Source organism: Neofelis nebulosa, chromosome 18 (assembly GCF_028018385.1).
Source record: "Neofelis nebulosa isolate mNeoNeb1 chromosome 18, mNeoNeb1.pri, whole genome shotgun sequence".
NCBI lineage: Eukaryota > Metazoa > Chordata > Mammalia > Carnivora > Felidae > Neofelis > Neofelis nebulosa.
In genome coordinates, this window is record NC_080799.1 from 29,961,563 (window position 1) to 29,983,448 (window position 21,886).

A 21,886-nucleotide genomic window follows, 5' to 3' on the forward strand; every position below is an offset into this window, starting at 1 on the left:
TAACAAAATAGAATTCTATAATAAAAGTTATGTTAATGTGGTCTTGAAAATACTGTACCGTACTCGCTCTTTTTAGGATGTAAGGTGATAAAATGCCTACATGAGGTGAATGATGTAGTGTTAGGCTACTACCAGCCTTCTAATGAGATGTCAGGAGGAGGATAATTTGCTTGTGGATCCTAGTTGAAACCAGGTACCTGCAACTGCATGATGGGGCAAGGAGGTGGGAGGACGATGACTGGACATAACGACATATTTATATATATAGTTCTCAGGTTTATTTTTATTGTGAGCTTGGGATTTTTCTAGGCTATGGTCGTTTATGCTGTTGGTGGCCACCTGTGATTAAACCCAGCCTGTTGCATCAAGTTGAAGAAATGTATTTATTTTTAAGCCATGTAGCAAATTTTTCTTGAGTGTAAGCTGTTAAACACATACCATTGCTCTGAGGGCCCTGGGTTTTAAAAATCAGGAAAAGGTACTAAGGACAATTTTTCATGACAGAGGAGCAGAGGGGGACCTGACTAGTGAAGTAAGTGGAAGCTGAAGGTGAAGGACTCCACTCCGTGGGGTAGAAAGAGCTCTCACCTGAAAACCGCCTATTTGTGCAAAGGAAAGCTGGGTCTTTAACCCTAACAGTGTTTGAAAAAGGCCTCTTCTAATACTCACTGGTTTGATAAACCAGTTTCTCTGAAGAAACTGGGGTTCTGATTCTGCCCCTTGCCCAGACAGCCAGGCGCCCTCCATGTGTTAACTTCTCCAGAGTTCTGTAGCCCTGTGTCCAGAAGGGTCCCCAGGTTGGCGGGACACCCCCAAAGTACACTCCCTCCATAGAGAGGGCACTGTGACCAACTCTGGACCCAGGGCAGCAGTTCTGTATTTTCCTTCTGCCTCTTGGACTGCTAACCCTAAGGCTGGCCCTGAACTTGGCAGGGGCTGCTGGAGAATGGAGTCCAGAAAAAATACCTCTCTCTCTAGCACCTGCTTGAATACCCTGGGGATGATGGGAACCCAGAACACAGATGTATGTCACACATGAGTACACCCACAGCTGTGTAATATTCTGGTGGTCTTCTGGTGGGGCAGGGGGATAAGGGCAATGGTGGTGTTTTATATAGCCCTGGAAATGAGTAATAATTTAACGTGAAATCCAGTTTGATCTTACTCTGTATTCAAAGGATTTGATGGGGTGGGGATGCAGCAGCAAAAACTAGGAACCAGAGAATCTGAGGAAGGGAAGGAAGGGGAAGGCTTGGAAAGCTACTGGGAAGCAGGCAGTCCAAAATCTGCCTTAGGTTTGGGAAAGGGAATTGAGCAGGACACAGGCAAGAACAGGGCCTGCCATGATGAAATCCGGAACGAGCCATCAGGTTGTCTCTTGACAGTTGGGAATAAAAAAGCCCAAAATGCTCAGAGCTTCAAGCTGACAGCTTGGAGTAATAAAGAGCAAGACCCCGGGGAGCAGGTGGAGGCAGAAACAAATTCAAGTGCCGGCTGACCCACAGAAGGAATGCAGAGAAAGGTCAGGCATCAGCTCTGACTCCTAAAGTACTGCCGGCCTCCACCCCCTAACGCAGTAACAGAGATGAGCATCGGGCTGAACAACTAACTGCCTCGGCCAAACCTGAGACGGGCTGCTGGGATCCCTCTGTCACCCACATGTTTGGGTTGAAGCTGCAAAAAAGGAAGTCATGATTGGTCTAACGGGAAGGGAACCAGGTAGTTCTGTAGATTGGACTAAGTGAAAATTAACATTAAAATCAGTTAAGCATCTAACTTTATGGAGAACATGGAAAAACTGCTCTAAAAATGTAAAAGATCTAGCATCTGATACATTGGTGTATTCTGTGGGTAAGAACATGGGTTCCAGAAGACTGCCTTGACCACATATCGTGTGGCTGCCACTCCAGGATTTTGTCCTTGCCTGCGAAGTTTAAAGGCACAGCTGTCCGACTGTCTTGAGGTTTAGGTGAGACAATGCATGCAGAGTCGTCAACACCACATTTAAGTAGAACAAAGGCTGGAGAAACAGAACCTACCATCATAGGAGGACAATAACCACATGCTTGTCTTACAAGATAAGCAGAAAGGCCTTGGTTGAGGAGGGCAATGCAGTCGTTAAAAAACTACTACTGTAGGGGCGCCTGGGTGGCGCAGTCGGTTAAGCGTCCGACTTCAGCCAGGTCACGATCTCGCGGTCCGTGAGTTCGAGCCCCGCGTCGGGCTCTGGGCTGATGGCTCGGAGCCTGGAGCCTGTTTCCGATTCTGTGTCTCCCTCTCTCTCTGCCCCTCCCCCGTTCATGCTCTGTCTCTCTCTGTCCCAAAAATAAATAAAAAACGTTGAAAAAAAAAAAAAAAAACTACTACTGTAAGCTGGGAGGTCTGTAGGTGGGGACCCTGGTGTTCATTCACCAGAGGAAACCCAGGGCTGTGGAGAAACCTCTCTGAGCCTCCATTTCCTTTTCTGTACAGTAAGAACAAACACAGCACTTGTACCTTGGCATGAAAAAAACGCAGGCAAAGCACAGGCTGTTTATTCAGTATGTAGTGGTCAAGGATTTGCTGTATGCCAGCCTCAGGGTGTGGGGATGCTGTGGTGAGTGACAGACCCTAGAGACTTAACCTCAGGCACAAGGAGGTCTCCAAAACTCATGGCACAAGGTCCCTGTCCCCATGGAGCTTAAATTCTGGTGGGAGAGGCAAACAACTGAAATAAGCAGAACATTTCAGAGAGTGACCAAGTAAAGTAGGAGCAAAACCCCTGGATGGAGCACTCATCATGTCTGCACATAAACACACTATTCACGTGAATGAGTTTCCTTTCCAGAATGAACCAACGTTTGCCCTAGAAACTTGTGCACTCAGAGCAAGCAGCAGCAGGAGGACAGGCAGAGGGCACCTACCTCATCCTTGGCCAAGGTTTTCAGATGCTCCAGGATCTGAGCCATCACCGTCTCACACAGCTTGTTGTTTTCAGCCAGAAATTTGGTGTCTCCCCCATAGAGGCTGTCGTTGGAGTCAACTGATGGAACAGACCAGAGCAGTGAGCAAAATGTGGTATGCCCATTCAAAGGAATATCATTTAATCATAAAAAGGAATGAAATTCTGACACGTTAAAACATGGATGAATCCTAAAATCTTTATAAGTGAAATGTGCCAGACACAAAAGGGCAAATACTGCATGATTCCTCTTTTACGAGCTACTAGAATAGGTAAATCCATAGAAGGAAGTAGAATGGAGGTCAGCACAGGCTGGGGAGACAGGGAGGGAACAGGAAGTCACTGTATTGGGTACAGAGTGCTGGGATGATGAAAAAATTCTGGAAATGGACAGTGGTAATGGCTTCACAACATTGAATATACTTGATAAAACTGAATTGTACACTTAATGATAGTTAAAATGGTAACCTTTATTACTATGTGTATTTTAACAATTTTTTTAATGTAGTCTTAGTACAAAAAAGTCAAGATCTCTGATTACAGAGACCACTCCAAAGGATTTATTTATTTTAAGAAAATAATCAAGGGGTGCCTGAGTGGCTCAGTCGGTTAAGCATCCAACTTCGGCTCAGGCGAGAATATCATAGTTCATGAGTTCGAGCCCCACGTTGGGCTCTGTGCTGACAGCTCAGAGCCTGGAGCCTGCTTCGGATTCTGTGTCTCCCTCTCTTTCTGCCCCTCCCCTGCTCATGCTCATGATCTGTCTCTCTCTCTCAAGAATAAATATTGAAAAAAAAATTTTTTTAAAGAAAATAATCCAGCAGGTACCCAAAGATGCACATATGTGATGTTTGTTGTTTTGCTGTGAACAGCAGCATTCGTTATATGTTCACTGTATGTTCATTAAAAACTTGTTTAAAAGGGTGAAATGAGAAGTAATGTAAATGTCGATCAACAGAGTTTTAACTAAATGCTCTGTTACAATATTAAATACTAGGAGGATAATAAACGATGTGATCTATAGTTGTTAATTACCATATACTATGTTATACTATTAGTAACAGTTACAAGATACTATCAATTTTAATTTTAATTTTTTTTTTTAAGTTTATTTATTTTGAAAAGAGAGTGCATGAGTGGAGGAGGGGCAGAGAGAGGGAGAGAGAATCCCAAGGAAGCTCTGTACTGTCAGTGCAGAGCTGGACGTGGAGCTTGAACCTGTGAACCATGAGATCACAACCTGAGCCGAAGTCAAGAGCTGGACACTCAATGGAATGAGCCAATCAGATGCCCCAAGGTACTATTAATTTTTAAAAAGTGACAAAACAGTATCCATAGTAGAGCCTTTATATAAATATAGCACACAGATATACATATGTCCATGTATATTTCCTAATTTATAGTTGCTTAAGAACTAATTTTTAATTATTTCCTTTCAATTTGTCTGAATCTTTTAGAGAATGGGACAGAGGCTCCTGGGTGGCTCAGTCGGTTGGGTGTCCGACTTTGGCTCAGGTCATGATCTCCAGGTCCATGGGTTCGAGCCCTGCAGTGGGCTCTGTGCTGACAGCTCGGAGCCTGGAACCTGTGTTGGATTCTGTGTCTCCCTCTCTCCCTGCGCCTCCTCTGCTCGTGCTCTAGCTCTCTCAAAAATACATAAACAAAGAGAACGGGACAGATAATAACCATGTAATAATTAATTGATAAAATAATTTCAGACATGTCTTATGTACATTTCTAGTTGCTGTTTCAAAGCAGTACATTGAATACCTGCCTGTCTCACCTCAAAACACCAGCTGACACCATTTTGCTCCTTGTGTGCAAGCTCTCTCACTTGCTCTCTCACACACACACACACACACACACACACACACACACACACTCACACATAATGGGTTTTTCTAGCCAAACCATTTGTGAGCAGATTGCAGACCTGTTGTCTAAGAATAATGAACAACTGCTCCCCAGCAGTCTGCTTGCGCCCCAGCTTCTCTGTCCAAAGGCAATCTCTCATCCAATTCTGCCTGTTAATGGGTCTATGTCTCAACTACTATCCACCATTCAGAGGATGACAGCTATTCTTAAAAGAATGTAACAGACTGTGATTCTTGTAAAAGAATGTGATTCAGCCAGTCACCACCACCTGATTTTGCAGGGCAGCAAAACTGCAGCTGGTGAAGGAATTTCTCACATCCACTGCTGAGGACCAGAATAGTTCTTGGCATAAATTCTCAGTCTTACTCCGGGTTGGAACCTACTCTTTCTGATTAGCTCAGCACTGGAAAAGAGAGAAGGTATGAGACTGCCCATGGCCAACACTCCCCAGGCGGGCCAGGCGTGTGTTCAGAGCAGGCTGCTCGCGTGTGCACACACACACTGCACCTCTTGGGTAAGGGTCTGCTCTGCACCAGATTCCACGCTAGGAGCTGGGGACCCAGTGGGGGCCAAGGCTGATTTGGTTCCTGCCTCAGAGAGCTCACAGACCATTAGCAGATGCAGACCAGCAAACTGAAAAGCACGTACTGAATGTCAGAAGGGGGCAGTACAAGGGGTTATGGGATCCTGAAATCTAGGCTTGGGACGGAACTCTGGAATTAACAAGGACAGGCTAAGCTCCACAGCTTGAATTCACTGGACAAGTGGAAAAAGGGGCTAGGGGGCAGGATGAGTTTTCCATACTTGATAATGATGGAAGGAGCAAAGGGCCAAGTTGAGAATTAAAAGGAAGTTGGTCAGACCAGTGTGTATAGTGGCCCCGAGAGTCCCCTGAGGGAGACATGATATCCCTGGCAGGTGGCCACTAAGAATAGCCCACAATCCCTGCATCTGTCTTGCCCTGCGATCACGACCCTGAACGCTTCAAGGGCCTGGCAGGTGACATGGAGGAGCAAAGGGGCTATAATGGCTTCACAGGGGCATCTTGGATTGTGGTCTTCCAACTAGCTGGATACACACTATCTGCATATTAAATAAACATGCAGGGGCACCTGGGTGGCTCAGCTGGTTGAGTGTCTGACTCTTGATTTCAGCTCAGGTCATGATTCCAGGGTCGTGGGATTGAGCCCCGTGTCAGGCACCGCGCTGAGCGTAGAGCCTGCTTGAGATTCTCCCTCTGCCCTTCTACCCGACTTGCATGCGCTCTCTCAAATAAAAGAATATAATAAAAAGTAAATAAAAAAGGAACACTCCATACACAGGAAACTTTCCCTCACACATCAAACACGTCTACTCTCTCACATTTGTAGGAGAGCACTGGAGTTCTTGCTCCAGGAAATCTCAGAATGTCGTCGGATTAATCTAGAAAGAAAGTAGCAAAGGAATTCTTTGTAAATGCAAAAAAATTTGACCCTAGTTCTCGAGAAGTTCTAACCTGTTTCAACACTGTAAAAGGCTGCCTAGAGTAAAAAAGGGGTGGGGAAACGAAGCGCCTCCCTTGGCCCCCTGGGCCTCTCTCCTCCTAAGACAATTGTCAGGTCACAATTGCACATCCAGAGTAAACACAGCTGGGCCAAGAAAGAAGGAAAACAACCCACCCAGCCTTCCATTTTCTTCTCTAAAAGCCAGAAATCTAGACTCCTGTCTATTGCACATAGCCACACTCCCTTTGCTTGCACTCTGGCTCCCAGTCTGCCAGCTGTATAGTTTAGACAGAGGGTTAAACGAATCTGCTCAAATAGGAGGATGAGGAGAGGACAGGAGACAGGAAAGGGCTTACCCCTCTAACAGGGCCCAAGGTTTGCAGACCCAATTCCAGGTCAGTGCCTGGTCCTCAGAAGTGTCTCTACTGTTATATGTGCACTTGGCAAAAAAGGAAATAAAAATGCCAACCAATAGGAGAGCCGGGGTGGCTCAGTCAGTGAAGTGTCCGACTTCAGCTCAGGTCATGATCTTGCAGTTTGTGGGTTTGAGGCCTGCATCAGGCTCTGTGCTGACAGCTCAGAGCCTGGAGCCTGCTTTGGATTCTGTGTCTCCCTCTCTCTGCCCCTCCCCCACTCATGCTCGCGCTCGCTCTCTCTCTCTCTCTCTCTTTCTCTCTCTCAAAAATAAAAAAAGGCAACAAATATAGGAAAAGGTGCGCAATCTCATTGCTGAGAAATGCAAATTACACTCACTAAAACAGCCAAAATGAAAAAGACTGACCACACGGAGGGAACAAAGGGAACACTTATTCATGCCTAGTGGGAGTGTCAATTGGTACAACCACTTTGGAAAACTGTGAGACAGTATCTACCAAAGCTGAACATAAGCAAATCCAATGAGCCATCAATTCCACCCGTAGGCATATTGCCAGTGGAAATGTACACCAAGAGCACATATAAATGTGTTCACAGCAGCACTACCCTCAACAGCCAGAACCAGGACCGTTGGAAACATGCAAATGTTCAGACCGGAGGGAATGAATAAATTCTGGTATGGTCACCAGGTGGAATACTACACGGCAATGCAAAAGGATGCACTCCAGCTACGCACGGCACAGGTGAATCTCACACACACAGAGTATCGAGTGGAAGAGGCCCAACACCAAAGAATGCTTGCTAAACAATTTCACTGACATCAAAAGTCGAAAACGTACAAACTAATCTGTGATGCTGGAAGCAGAGTGGTGTGCCCTGGAGGGGAAAGTGGGGGCGATGACTGGGTGGGGGCATGATCTGGATGGGGGTTACCTGGGTGTGTTCACTTTGTGATGATTCATTGAGCTTTCCAGCTGGCTGTATGTCTGACATATGTTATGATTTAATTAAAACACTGTTATTCTATAAAAGGAGGCAGCATGACGCATGCTCCACAGTTCAGGGCGTGACTTGCACTTCCACCAATAACCGGCCACAGGCCCTGGAGTAAACCATGGCGTCTCTCGGAGTCTCCCCTTGCTCACACATAAAATGGGGATGTAAATGCCTGTCTTACACGCTTCAGGGCCGTAAGGAGTACAGAAGATCGATCCGTGGAGTCTGGGGTGGGCCTTGGCACGCAGTAGGAGCTCAAGTCTTGGGTGCTGTCATCATCCACATCAACCTGCCTCCCTAAGTTACATCTTAACTATTAGCCCCCAAATGCCAGCTAGAGGAAGCCTGAGAGTTGTAGCAGAAGGCCCTCCCTTAGCACTGCAAATGTGTTTCCAGAAATTTCCAAGTGGAGAGACCGTTGCTTAAACCCTAAAGTATGCAATTACTAGCCAACGCACTTTTCACAACAATAGGGCCATCTTGGGAAAACCGATAATTAGAACGGAGGGTCTGACAAGCAGGTGGGTGCTTGGGCTCAGTGGGCAGATGTCTGGAATTGGGACTGTCCTGCGTTACATGCAGGATGTGAGAAGTCTGCTTTCAAATTCCTGGCAGCAGATGCAGAATGGCTGGTAGCACGTGGGGGAGGCAAGGCCACCTCCTTCCTCCTGAGCATCTGAAATAGGGGTTCCCTGAGCCTCAGCATCACCTGAAGAACTAGGTAAAAACACCCAGGGTCCCACCTGAGTCTGTGGTTAGGGGCAGGCCTGGGAGAAGCTCATGCCTATGGACATCAAACCACCTTTCTAGGTTATTCTGTAGCACACCAGAGAGAGCACGGAGTGAGTGCTTGGAGTGCTCCCGTAAACTTGTCAGGTCGTCAAAATGATTTTGGATATTTGTTATAGACAAAATTCTCCGACCTCTTCTTGGGGTTCCCAATTGAGAAGGGGCAGGATGGGGCTCAGGGATCTGCTCAGGTTCTTACTTGGGCACATGTAGTGAGACCCTGGACTAGAAGTTTCTGGTGCATAAAACCCTAAGGGATTTAAAAACAAAAACATTTTACTGGACTTTCATGAAATTCCAGCTCGGTGTAGTCCAGTGGGAGGGGACCCCGCTACCTTTGTCTATGTGGTAGAGATAGGTCTCCTGGCTCATGGCGGATAGGAGGTGCAGGACACAGGTGTAGATGCGGATTTTGTCGTCACTGTTGTCCTCCCAGGTGTAGTCCTGGATCACGTTGAGAAGCTCTCGGACAAGGAACAGGACCCCATGTTCTGGGTGATCCTAGCGGAAAGCCAAAAAAGGATAAATAATGCTAGATAGGAAGCAGGAGGAGAAACCAAAAAACAAAAAATCCACCAGGATAGAAGCCCGGGTCCCTCCCTTTAGCAGCTCTCGGGGAATGGAAGTGCCAGCTACTTTGCAGGCGAGCCCACTCACAAGCCTGCTCAAACACCACTGAGAAAACGGACAGGATAATGTTCATCCCGCCAACGAGCATGCTCCAGTCTGGGGAGATGAGCTTGGAGAGCCTCCTTGGGTCCAAGGAATGAGGGAGCTAAGTTACCTGTCAGCTTAATGGCCTGTTTCCAAAATTACACACTGGTTCTATGTGTAGAGCAGTAAAAAGTCCTGCTCCTCCGACTCCAAAAGCAAGATTGTGGGTGTTGTACCAGATCCAACATCGGAAGCCACCTGCTTTGCGTAAGCCCCCAGTGATCACTGTCACCAGCAAGGGCACCAGCGTTAAATATAGCCTTGCTCTTCAGGGCGTTCAGTGACATTAACAGCTAAAGTGAGGACACTCTCTTGGGAGAAGAAAAAACCCAAGAGGCAGAGCGCAGAATGGTGTTCCTCAGATGTTGAAATGAATCGGAAGAGAGTGCCGGATGCCACAAAGCCAGCAGCTTAGTTCACTTCCAACAAGCTGCCTGCATTTCTGTGGCTCCCCTTCTGAACATGCTCCATGGAGGCCTACCGCCAAGAGTCAGTGCCCAGCTCTGCCGCCATCGTCTTGCTCACCCGGTGGCCACACCTTGCCCCTCATCCACTCCAGCCAGCACCTTTATGTCTCCTGGGCCCAGCTGGACCACTCAGAATCCTGCCAGGACACAGTGGGCATGCTCAAAATGGTTCCGTGAGGACCAGTTCAAGAAGGATTATTTATCGAGACAGGGGCAGCGTGAAGGGAGCTGGAGAGGAAGGACAGGCGAGGCACCCGGGGCCTCATGACAGCAGGAAGCCCTTACCGACCCTGGACTGAAAGCACAAGGTGGGGGGGGGGGGGGGAGGGGGGGGAGGGGTGTGACCGGAAGTGCAAGACCCGCAGCTGGAGACGGCACCTAGCAGGAGCTGCAGCCTCGGTAGAACACGGCCGCTGCCAACCCACGGCCACGTCAGGGGACGGATGCCCCAAACTCGCTCTCCTCCCGCCTTCCAGTCTGCTGTTGGTCCTGCCGCTGGCTGAGCGACTTGGAGACCAGAAGGGAGCCCAGGTGAGGCGGTCCCCAGGGGCCGGTCTCCCACACAGATCTCCACGGAAGTGCAGAGGATGCTGCCGCCGGCAGCTCGCGTGCCAAGGATGGCTGGCTTCCCGGCCCTACCGCACCCCCCGACTGGAATCTTCATCTGCAAGACTTGGCCACACTGGCTCCTCGACAGCCTCCAGATCCCATTGTACACGCCAGCTTCTCAGTGAGGCCTTCTCCGATCAGCCAGCCAGAGCCTTGCTCACCGCCGGCCCCCAGTCTCCATCACAGACCGTCCTGTCTGTAATTCTGCAGTGCAGTTCTCAAGTGACTTCCTCACTCCCGCAGTGAACTGCCCCACAATATCTCGTTTACGCTTATCTTTCATCGTCGCCTGTAACCCAGCACGACAGACACTTCATCTGCCATATTTGCCGATACACAGCCAGGACGGCCCTGGGAACACAGTGTGAACGGTGTCCCGCCCTGTCCCTGGTTCTAGGACAGTGCTGGCCGCAGGCAAGCACCCAGTAAGTCATGGTGGTTGGATTACAGTTTGGGCACCTTCTATGTGCCAGGCGCTGAGGTGGCTACAAAGACGAATAACAGTAGCTAAGTTTTATGGTGGCTATCGTAGCTTTTCTGTGTTCCAGTTAGATATGATCATGACCACCCCCCCACACCCCCAATTTCACAGATGGCAGATGAGCCACAGAATGGTTAAGTGGCACTGCTGGTAGGTGGAGGAACCAGGGCTTGAGCTCTGACAGTCTGGCTCCAGAGCAGAGATTCCTAACTGTTAATACTGTATTTTTCTTGCCCCTCTCTGACTTTATGGAGCTGGCTAACTAGGGGAAGCCTTACATGTAAGCCAGCTATTTTGTGACTATTGTTTTTTTAACCTTTGCTTTTTTTGAGCAAGAAAGAGCGTGACCAGGGGAGGGGCACAGAGAGAGGGAGACACAGAATCCAAAGCAGGCTCCAGGCCCTGAGCTGTCAGCACAGAGCCCGAAGGGGGCCCTAACTCAAAAACCACGAGATCATGACCTGAGCTGAAGTCGGGTACTTAACCGACTGAGCCACCCAGGAGCTCCTCCATTGCCTACAATTTTTAACTGAATCAAAATTAGGCCTCTGAAGTGGTAACACTGAACCTGTTCAATCAAGTCTGTATGTCCTGCCAAATGTTATAGAGAAGTCTGTCCGCCAAGAGGCTGACTGCTGCTAACACCACAGCAGATTACTTCAAAATACTCTGAAAGTGACACCGTTTGCCGAAGAGAGGCTGGCCTGGGGAAATGTTTATTTCTGCATTTAAAATGACTTTAAATTTTTTTTCTAAACAAATAAAATGAAGTCTTTTTTTTTTTTTTTTTAATTTTTTTTTCAACGTTTTTTATTTTTATTTTTGGGACAGAGAGAGACTGAGCATGAACGGGGGAGGGGCAGAGAGAGAGGGAGACACAGAATCGGAAACAGGCTCCAGGCTCCGAGCCATCAGCCCAGAGCCTGACGCGGGGCTCGAACTCACGGACCGCGAGATCGTGACCTGGCTGAAGTCGGACGCTTAACCGACTGCGCCACCCAGGCGCCCCTAAAATGAAGTCTTTTAAAAGCCTTGTACACGGTTGGTAGGAACACAAAATGGTACAGCCACTATGGAAAACAGCATGGAGGTTCCTTGAAAAATTAAGAGAACTACCAGGGGTGCCAGGATGGCTCAGTCAATTAAGCGTCTGACTCTTGATTTTGGCTCAAGTCATGATCTCACAATTGGGAGATCAAGCCCTACAGTGGGCTCCAGGCTGGATGTGAAGCCTGTTTTAAGATTCTTTCTCTCCCTCTCACTCTGCCCCTCTTTCCTGCTCACGCTATCTCTCTCAAAAGAAAAAAAAAAAAAGAGAACAGAACTACCATATGATTCAGCAGTCCAGCAATCCCACCTTCGGGTATTTGTCCAAAGAGTTAAAATCAGGATCTGAAAGAGGTGTCAGTATTCTCATGTTCGCTGTGGCACTATTCACAGTAGCCAAGATGTGGAAACAACCTAAACGCCCACTAGTGGATGCATGGATAATGAAAATGTGATATACATACACAATGGATTAATATTCAGCCTTAAAAAAAACGGAAATTCTGTCAAATATGACAACATGGATGAACCCTGGAAGCCAATAAGTGAAAGAAGCCAATCACAGAGAAATACTCATGATTCCACTTACATAAGGCATCTAATACAGTTATGTTCACAGAATTAAGAATAGATGGTGGCTGCCAGGGGCTAGGAGGAGGAGGAAATGGAGAGCTACTCATCGATGGGCTTATGAGGCACCTGGGTGGCTCAGTCGGTTAAGTGTCCAACTCTTGATTTTGACTCGGGTCATGATCTCACAGTTCATGGGATCGAGCCCTGCATCAGGCTCTGTGCTGAGAGCAAAGAGCCTGCTTGGGATTCTGTCTCTGCACGCTTGCTCTCTCTCTCTCAAAATAAACAGTTTTTTAAAAATGGGCTTAAAATTTCAATTAAGCAAGACGAAGACACTCTAGAGAGCTGCTGTACAACACGGTACCTGTAGTTAACAATACCGTATCACATACTTAAAAATATGTTAAGATGGTAGATCTCTTGTTAAATGCTCTTACAATGATAAAATTAAACTTAAAAAATTAAGTAAAAGCTGTGACACAAAAGGATATGATCTGAACCAGGTAAAAGCGGGATACGGGAGTTGCCTTCATACTAAACCTACTCACAAGAGACGTGCCTCACGTGAGGCCCATCCTGGGGCCCCAGAGCCCACAGCCTCGGCTATTCAGGCTGAACATCTTCCATATTTATTACTAATGCTGTATCCCACAGGACGGATGGAGGGTTGCTAAGGCTCAGCCTTGAGCTGATAAAGTGCCCTGTCAACGTTTCAGACTCAGATGGTGCTGAACAGACCCCGGAGCAGCACAGACCTGCTGCTCTGCTGCTCACTAGCTGTGCGACCTCAAGCTGCACAGGCTCCCCAGCATGGGCGCCTCACGTGGAAAAGGCACAGTGATTCCTACTTTGCAGGGCTTGGAGGAGGAGTCCCAGAGACTGAAGGCTGCTGAAGGTCTGCAGTACAGCACAGGACAGGGGACAGGCAATCACAAGGGATATTCATCTCCTGATCTTTACTAAACCCCCACAGAAGCGTGCACACTGATACCAGGAACGAGACAATCCGCTGAGGCCAGGGGGACGTTCTGGTGAATGCCAATGGACCAGGCAGGCGACAGAAATGGGTCCAGAGGCACCCATGGGAATTGGAGAGAGTGCACATGCCTCTTCCTCCCTCCACAGCATGGGCCAGCTGCCGCGGGTCGGAGAATGTGGGCCCCACATGGCAGGATCTGATTTCTCAAGAGGAACTAAAAAGCTGGGTCTTTCTGTGATCTACCAATTTTTAAACGTGGGTAATTCATACCAAATGTTTTCCATCATTGTGTGGCCAAAAACCGTGTCTCTGGGTTGGATGCCACCCAGTGCTCATCAGCATGCAACCCCAGGGACAGAGCTTCTGGGTCAAAAGTACTTTCAGATCAACTGTTTCATTTAACCTCATAGCAGCTCCGCCAGGCAGGCATTTGGGTGACATTTTAGAAAGGTGACAATTATCTGAGGCTCTGAAGAGTTACAAAACGTTCCCAATGCCATAAGGCTGCTGAGTCACTGGGTCAGACAGCACTCAAGTTTCTGACTCCAAGCACAAGGCTTTCGTCCAGTCTCTGATTTTTAACATGAAGAAAATCTCATGTGTAGAAGGAAAATGCATCCCAATTAACCAACAAACAATGACACTGATCAGCTTAGATTACTCCTTAGAAATGCTGGGGTTTTTTTCTTCTTTTTTTTTTTTTGGTCCCCTCACTTGACAACTAGACTCTCCAAAATACAGAGAAACTGTTTATACAAAGGACTAAGAAGGTGATTTGAAAACACTGAGGTCAGGCGTTGAGCACTGCCTCCTGACCAAGCCATCTTGTCTCCCCAGAACCTGGGATTTCAACCTGGACACTTGGAAGCTAAGTCACTCTTTGTCTCCTTGGCTCCACTGAGAATTCACATGCCATTCCAAATGCACACTTCAGTGGTTAGGATACTCCCAGAGCTGTGCAACTGTCACCCCAAAAAGGAACTGTGTACTCATGAGAGAGAGTTGCTTCCTGGCCTGAGTGCAGAGGGATGTTTTTTCAAGTGCGGTCCTGGACCATCCACACCTGAACTACTCAGGAGGCTTTCAAAAGTGCCGATTCAGGACCCCATCTTAACCTACTGAGTCCACCTCTCTGGGAGGGGGCCCCAAGAATCTGTATTTTAGCACGGATCCCGGATTCCTGTACACATTTGGTTCAACCATGTTTTGTACCTGGACCCTGTCACAGCCCGGTGAAGGCTATGGACTCCTCAGGATATGACTTGTAATACAGAAAATACAATAAATAAAAACAAAAAAATAAAATAAATGCAGAAAATAAAGTATGCAAGACCACAAAAGAAATATAAAACATATTCATCAAAATATTTTTTTTCAATATATTTGTTATATAATGTATTCTATTAGTTCTTGATGAGTATGTTTGATTAGCAATTATGCTAAAATATACTTGTCAAAATATTTTTTCAATGTATTTGTTATACCGTATTCTATTACTTCTTGGTGAGTATGTTTAAGTCTTCTGAACTATCTGTCACCTTAAATGTGATATGAACAAATGGTTGATTTCTTTGGTGACAAATTCCTAGCCCTGTGACTACCTGCTACTGTGGCTCGTTGCCTATATAACTCACAATGGAAAAAAACCAAAAAACTCACAAGGGAGCAAAGGGCCAATTTCAGTTTCACAGATATTTGTAAAAATTGAGATTTTTTTTTCTCATCTAAATTCATGGTTGCCCTGCCAAACCCTCAGGAAGCAAGCAGGGAGACTGTGGGTTAAGAACCTCTGCTAGGGTGAGGGTCCTGGTGCTGGGTCTGGAGAGACAGAAGCCTGATTCCTGCCAGCCCAAGCCTGACTGCACATCAGAATGTTCCAGAAAAAACCCCAGCATCCTTCCAACAATGTCTTCTTTGATCTCCACCATCTCATTTTGGTTTCTAGCACTTGCCATCAAAAGAACATCACCATCACCTTTTACAGGGTTGGACTGTTCTAACCACATGTGTATACTCACTCACTTAATCCTCACAATGACCTGGAGATGAAGACACTATTATTACTCCCATTTTATAGATTAGGAAACTGCAACCCAGGCATGTTATATAATTGCCTGAGCCTCCGGGGCTAGGAAGAGGGGGAGGGGAGATTCCACCCTAGGCATCTTGGTCCGAGGCCTCAGTCCTTAACCCCTAAGTGGCACCCACTTGACTATGTACAGAACCGCAACTAAGACACCCCGTATACAAAATGAATGGAAAAGACATTGAGTAACTTAGGGATGCCTGGCTGGCTCAGTTGGTAGAGCATGTGACTCTCGATCTCAGGGTCTTAAGATCGAATCCCCATGTTGAGGGAGGAGATTATTTACTAAATAAAAGTAAACAAAACACTGAGCAATGTAAACCTCTGACTAGAAAAGCAGCACATAGACACAGAGAGAATGTCCCTGCACTTTTAGGGCTAAAGATGTACATGAGGCAGATCAAAGAAGGACATCACCTATGGCTCTTCTGGCGAAACGTACCGGAACTATTAATAAAGTAGAAAAGAAATTGCAGAGGAATTCCAGAAGGAATGATTCTGACGGTCGCATCTTTCCATCGATATTAATCGTCTTTGGAACTTCCGGAATGAGGCTTATAGTGGCTTTGAAGAAGGCATCGGCTGCAAGACAGAAGAAAATTCCGAGTATGAGAACTCTGCAAAATTCAGGGTCTGCTTTCTTCTTCACCTGGCTGCCAGGCCCATCCTGCGAGTTACATGGAAGGCAGGCCATGCTGAGGGCCAGATACAGTGGGCAGGTCCGACTGGAGGGCTTCTGCAACCTTAACCGACTCGTAGAACATTCCGCGGAGAGGGTACTGCTGTTGCCTCACATCTCCACCTCTCTCCCTCCTTCCTTCACTGAGCAATTCAGCTCAAAGAGCCTCCGTCAGGGTGGCTTTGATAATTAAGTGAAATAAACAAGTGGCCAATTTTTACAGAAAGCCAAGAAATAGTAGCTGCCGGGGCAGACAGCTCAACCCAGACTGGTTCACCAAACCCTCCAGTTCACCTTGGGAGGAAGGCCACGTGCCTGCTCCTTCAGCAGTGTCCTGGGTATGCTTGAGGTGCCAGCACGAGATGTGGAGCGGGGTGCAAACTCTGGTCTGCCTGGGTCTACTCCAGCACCATATTTGTTACACCGTATTTGTTAAAGTAACTGAACCCTCTGAAGGAATCCACACGTGCACGCCCACGCACATGCACACACAAGCTTCTGAGACTTCTGACTAGGTAAATAGTTCTGAGAATCACTTGGGAGATAAAGATATACATATATTTTATTTACTTTGAGAGCCAGAGTGCGCAGGGGAAGGGCAGAAAGAGAGCAAATCCCGGTCAGCACCGAGCACAACTCAGGGCTTGAACCCACGAACCATGAAATCACGACCTGAGCCTAAACCAAGAATCCGGCACTTGACCGACTGAGCCACCCTGGTGCCCCAAGATATTTTTTAAACCACAAAGTTGTCTATAAAACAAGAAGACCTCAAAGGGTGAGAGAAAGCAAGGGAAGGGGAGAGCAGAGGAAGAGAGGGATGGAAGAGTAGACGGGAGGGAGGCAGCAATAGGAGGACAGAGACAGGGAGGAACGGACGGGGAGACAAGCAAGGACTGGAGGTGGGGGTGGAGAGGGAGAGAGTTCTTAAGAGAACCGCCAAAGTATTCCACATGAGAAAAAGCCTCAAGGTCGAAACAGACAAAACACTGACCTGACAAGTGAAATTTTAAACTACCCAACAAGATCAAACGTTTACATGGTCCACATAAATATACTTCCACTCCGAAACGACTTGCAGCGATGCGGAGAGAACACTGCGATGGCACACAGCATCCTGAACCCAAGCGGAAGCCCCACCCAGCAGCCCAAAGGGGCAAACCCAACAACAAACGCCTGCCCTCTGGGAACAAAGCCCTGCACTTAATGAGAAGAATATGTGTCCGCAGCTCGATGTGGGCTTTTTTTTTTTTTTTTTTTTTTTTTGGTCTTCCCTCCCTTCCTTCTTCAAAGAAAAAAAAAAAAACCCAAAAACAAACATGTTAAGGAAAGACCATTCTCTCAGAGTTTTCTCTATAAAGTTACCTCTGGTCCTGAATACTCCCTTCCCAGGCTCTCTCCCACACTGAACTCACACCCTTACGTTCACCTCAGCAAATTTATTAAGCACCAACGGTGACCAGGCACTGTGGACACACAAGGAGGAAAGGGGGTGAAAGTTGACAACATCAGTAGGGTGATGAGACTGACCTGATCACACTATTTCACACCTACCTACGGGGAACCTGTTGTGTCCTTTGGTCTGGGGGTGGAGGGGGGACGGGGAGGACACAAAGCAGCTGATGTCGATCTTGTATAGAAAGAGATTAAATACAGGGGCGCTGGGAAAAGACACTTGATATCTCGGCCTACAGATAGTAGTAAATGACACTACTAAAGGGACCACAGACACTCCTAAGCCCTGTTTTAGGTAGTTTGCATTCTTAGTCCCCAGCAGTCCTATGAGAAAGGCACAATGATTTCAACGCCCACATGAGGAAATAAGCTCAAAAAGGGGGTGGCCAAATCAGAGTAGCCCAGGGATGGTCAAAGACTGAGCTGAGCAGAGTTTAAAGGCCACCACCCGCACTGAGCAATACAATAAAATTTGCATTATTTTTTAAAAAATGTTTTATTTATTTTGAGTGAGATAGAGAGCACACATGCACATGTGTAAGTGGGGGAGGCGCAGAAAGAGCGGAGAGAGAGAATCCCCAGCAGGTTCTGTGCTGTCAGCCTGGAGCCCGATTCAGGGGCTCGATCTCATGATTTGTGAGATCATGACCTGAGCCAAAATCAAGAGTCGGATGCTTAATTGACCGAACCATCCAGGTGCCCCAAAATCGTGTTTTTTTAAAAAAACACAAGCCTACAAATCATAGGTCTGATAAGGGGTTTATATCTAGAATATATAAAGAAATTCTCCAATAACAGCAAAACAAGTAACCTGATTAACAATGGGCAAAGGACCTGAACAGTTTTCCAAATACACAAATGGTCAACAAGCACATGAAAAGATGCTCAACATCAATAATCATTGGGAAAATGCAAATCAGTGCAATCCCCCAAAGATTTCATCACTGGGAGAAAACTTCAGGATGGGCACCATAAAAAAACAAAGAACAAAAACAAAAACCAGTAAGTAACAAGTGCTGGCAAAGATGTAGAGAAGCTGCTGGTGGGAAAGTAAAACAGTGCAGCTGCCGTGGGAAACTCTTTGGTGGTCCCTCAAAAAGTGAAACACAGAATTATGCTCTCAGCCTGCAATCCTACTTCTAGGTTCACATTCAAAAGAAATGAAAGCAGGGACTCAGATACTTGTACATGAATGTTCACGGCAGCATTATTCACATTAGCCAAAAGGTGGAAACAACCCTAGCATCCATCAACAGGTGAACGGATAGGAAAACGTAGAACATATATACAACAGGATTATTATGCAGCCTTAAAGAGGAAGCAGATTCTGATACATGCTACAACATGGATGCACCCTGAAAACATTACACCAAGTGAAACAGGTCCGACCTGAAAACATTACACCAAGTGAAACAGGTCCGACACAAGGACATATTGCTGTAGGATTTCGCTTTTATGAGGCAGAGGTATTGACTGCATGGAGACAGAAAGTAGAATGGGGAGAGGGGAATAGTTACTGTGTAAATGGTACAGGTTGCATTGGGTTTGGAGGGATGAAAAGGTCTGGAAATGGATGGTGGTGAGGGCTGCATGACATTGTGAATGTACCTAAAACCAATGAATTGTAGCTGAAAAATGCTTACAATGATACATTTTATGTTCCTCATTGGTAACCACACCACACAAGAAACAGAGCTGAATCTAGCGCTGAGGTTCAGCTCTCTGGGAACAGGCAGGCCTGGACGCCGGCTCTGGCTGTCTTCCTTCTACGGGAAAAGCTCTCTGTCCCCATGGCTCTACAGGAACTGCTTTCTGGTGAAAACATTAAGTCCGTAATGAACAAGGTGAAGAGCTTCTCTCAGCGGAAATGAAAATTCTGCTCAGAACAACGCCAAAGACCATTTATTTATTCTATTTATGTGCTTGTTACCAAGTGGCCACGAGAAAAGTGCCCATTATTATGCCTCATTAACGAGGGCGAAGCTTTGTGCAGGGCACCCTGTTCCTCACAAACACCCCCCACTCAGTTCCCATTCCAAAGGAGAGGGCTAAAATAAACAGTTATTTAGGGGTTGGGGCAATGTTCCAGAGTGTTCCAAAGCAGATTTTTATTTCTATCCTTAGAAGACTTACTCCATATATAAAATCTTATCTAGGAGACTTCTCAATTTTGATCTCGTAATTAGAGCTCAAATCCTATTTTATATGAAAAGTTTTTCCTCCTAGAGTTCAGAATAATGACGTCAATACCATAGAACACTTTTGTGGCTATTAAAAGCCCTGGAAGACAATCCAAGATAAAATGGGCTACATGTGTTTTGTTTTGTTTTGTAAAAGACCTACAGAAAAAGGAGAAATCCGATTCCAATCCATCAACACTATTATTCCTGTTTCACCGCGGGGGGGTGGGGGGTGGAGGGGGGTGGGGGGGGAGTAAGGGGCGGTGGGGAGGGAAAAGCAAGCATATGTACCAGCCTCCCTATGCTTTATCTTTTTCCACTGGATCTTCTGAGGTTTCACTGGACAACCGGGCTTCTTTTCCACATCTTACTTTAAAAAAGGAATTAAAAATAAAAACCAAAACTACCACTCAGGGATGCCTGGCTGGACCCACGTCCATTCTGTTGCAAGATCCTTCTTCGTGGGGTGTCCACTCCTCTGCAGAGCAGCATTCTTTTGTTTTCTGTGCCAGAGCCAACATGTCCCTCAGCGCTGCCGGGTTCTGGGTGAAGGGCAAGCAGAGCCACCATCCCTGCTCTCAGTACGAGGGGCTGAGCTGCTCGCGAAGCCAGTTTTCCAAAATTGCTTCAGCAGAAGCATCAGAAGCTTTGCTAAAAATACAGGTTCCCAGGCCCAATATGGCCGATGGGAACGTACTCCGCAGGACCTGGCGGTTCCTCCAACTTTAAGTGTGCATGGATGCTGTGTACACATGTTACATACAGGCTACAATGCGGCCGAACCTTAAAATCATATCCTAAATGAAAGGAATCAATCATAAGAGACCTGTATTGTAAGCCTGCACTTATATAAAATAATAAGAACAGGCAAATCCATAGAAACAAAAAGTAGACGGGCAGCTGCCTGGAGCTTGAAGGAGGAGCAAAAAGGAATGACTACTCAGTGGGTCCAGGTTTCCTTTTGGGGTGATAAAAATGTGCTGGAATTAGTAATGATAGTTGCACAACTCTGTGAGTGTCCTAAAAACCAGTGAATTGTGGGGCGCCTGGGTGGCGCAGTCGGTTAAGCGTCCGACTTCAGCCAGGTCACGATCTCGCGGTCCGTGAGTTCAAGCCCCGAGTCAGGCTCTGGGCTGATGGCTCGGAGCCTGGAGCCTGCTTCCGATTCTGTGTCTCCCTCTCTCTCTGCCCCTGCCCCTGCCCCGCTCTCTACCCACCCCCCTCTCAAAAATAACATTACAAATTTTTAAAAGAAAAAAGAAAAACATTGCAGAAGACACAATCCCATTCCTAAGGGTGGTGGGGACTGCGTGTATGTATAAGAATATAGATAGAAGTGGAGGGAAGGAGAGCAGAAGAGAGGTAAAGCATGAGAATGAAGGAGTATTTCTAAATGAACCTATAGAAAAAAAAATTAAGAAAACTATCCCAAATGTTAACAAAGGCTGTTTTTTCGAAGGGAGGAAACAGAGCAGATTACTGATGACTTTTATTTTGAGGCCTTTTCTGTTTGTTTAAGTTCTACACTTCTTTATTTGTGGGAATTTTTTCAAATGAGCGTGAAATAAATTTTTTTAGTAAAAATCATTAAGATTTAAAGTAACGTACAAGCTATTATTCAGTGGGAAACAAGTCGGTACCCCCAAACACCCTCCATACATGGTAACATAAACTCAAGACTTGTGACCTCTGAGAGTCAGGTGATCCTTTTGTGTCCCCAGCATTGTCAACACAGACTAGGATTCAGCACATGAATCTAAACACACAGTCAAGAAGCGATGACCCACCTTCAGAGGTGGCGTTTGGTTTTTTAAATAACAGATTAGGTCACTGCTAATGGAAGTCTATACTACTTGTCAGAGCCATAAAATCCCAGGGCTAAACAAGAGCTCAGAAGCCACTCCACTCCCCAACACACCTTCAAAATCACATGCCCTCCTGGACACGTGAGACAAGACAGTCCTGGGTCCAGCTCTCTAAGAAAGGGGGCATCGTGATTTCTTGGGACAAAACATCACAAGAAGGTGAAAGACTCCTTCCTGTCCCTTGAATATGCTTGATCAAAGCGGGATTCTGGCTACACTCTCACAAGTTCTAACAACCCTGTTGCTAAACATCTTTACCAGTCTTCAACATTTTCCGTCTCTTGATGAGTG

General features: G+C 46.6%; 1 protein-coding gene and 1 long non-coding RNA gene across 14 annotated transcripts in view; one reads left to right on the forward strand and one right to left on the reverse strand.

Moving 5' to 3' along the window:
• LOC131500599 (uncharacterized) overlaps positions 1-21,886 on the forward strand; it is a 37,496-nt gene that overhangs the window by 12,063 nt on the left and 3,547 nt on the right. The gene's annotated exons all lie outside the window — the stretch shown is intronic.
• Positions 1-21,886, reverse strand: part of VPS35L (VPS35 endosomal protein sorting factor like) — a 115,953-nt gene that overhangs the window by 4,442 nt on the left and 89,625 nt on the right. For 7 of the 8 annotated variants that reach the window (XM_058709819.1, XM_058709818.1, XM_058709817.1 and 4 more), the window contains 3 exons: positions 15,859-15,998; positions 8,796-8,961; positions 2,904-3,022 (listed from right to left, as the gene is read on the reverse strand). In XM_058709819.1, the coding sequence (XP_058565802.1) occupies positions 2,904-3,022; positions 8,796-8,961; positions 15,859-15,998 (425 nt within the window). Of the gene's footprint in view, positions 1-2,903; positions 3,023-6,178; positions 6,239-8,795; positions 8,962-15,858; positions 15,999-21,886 lie in introns of those variants that run through there. The other variant, XR_009256369.1, reaches the window with a different exon arrangement.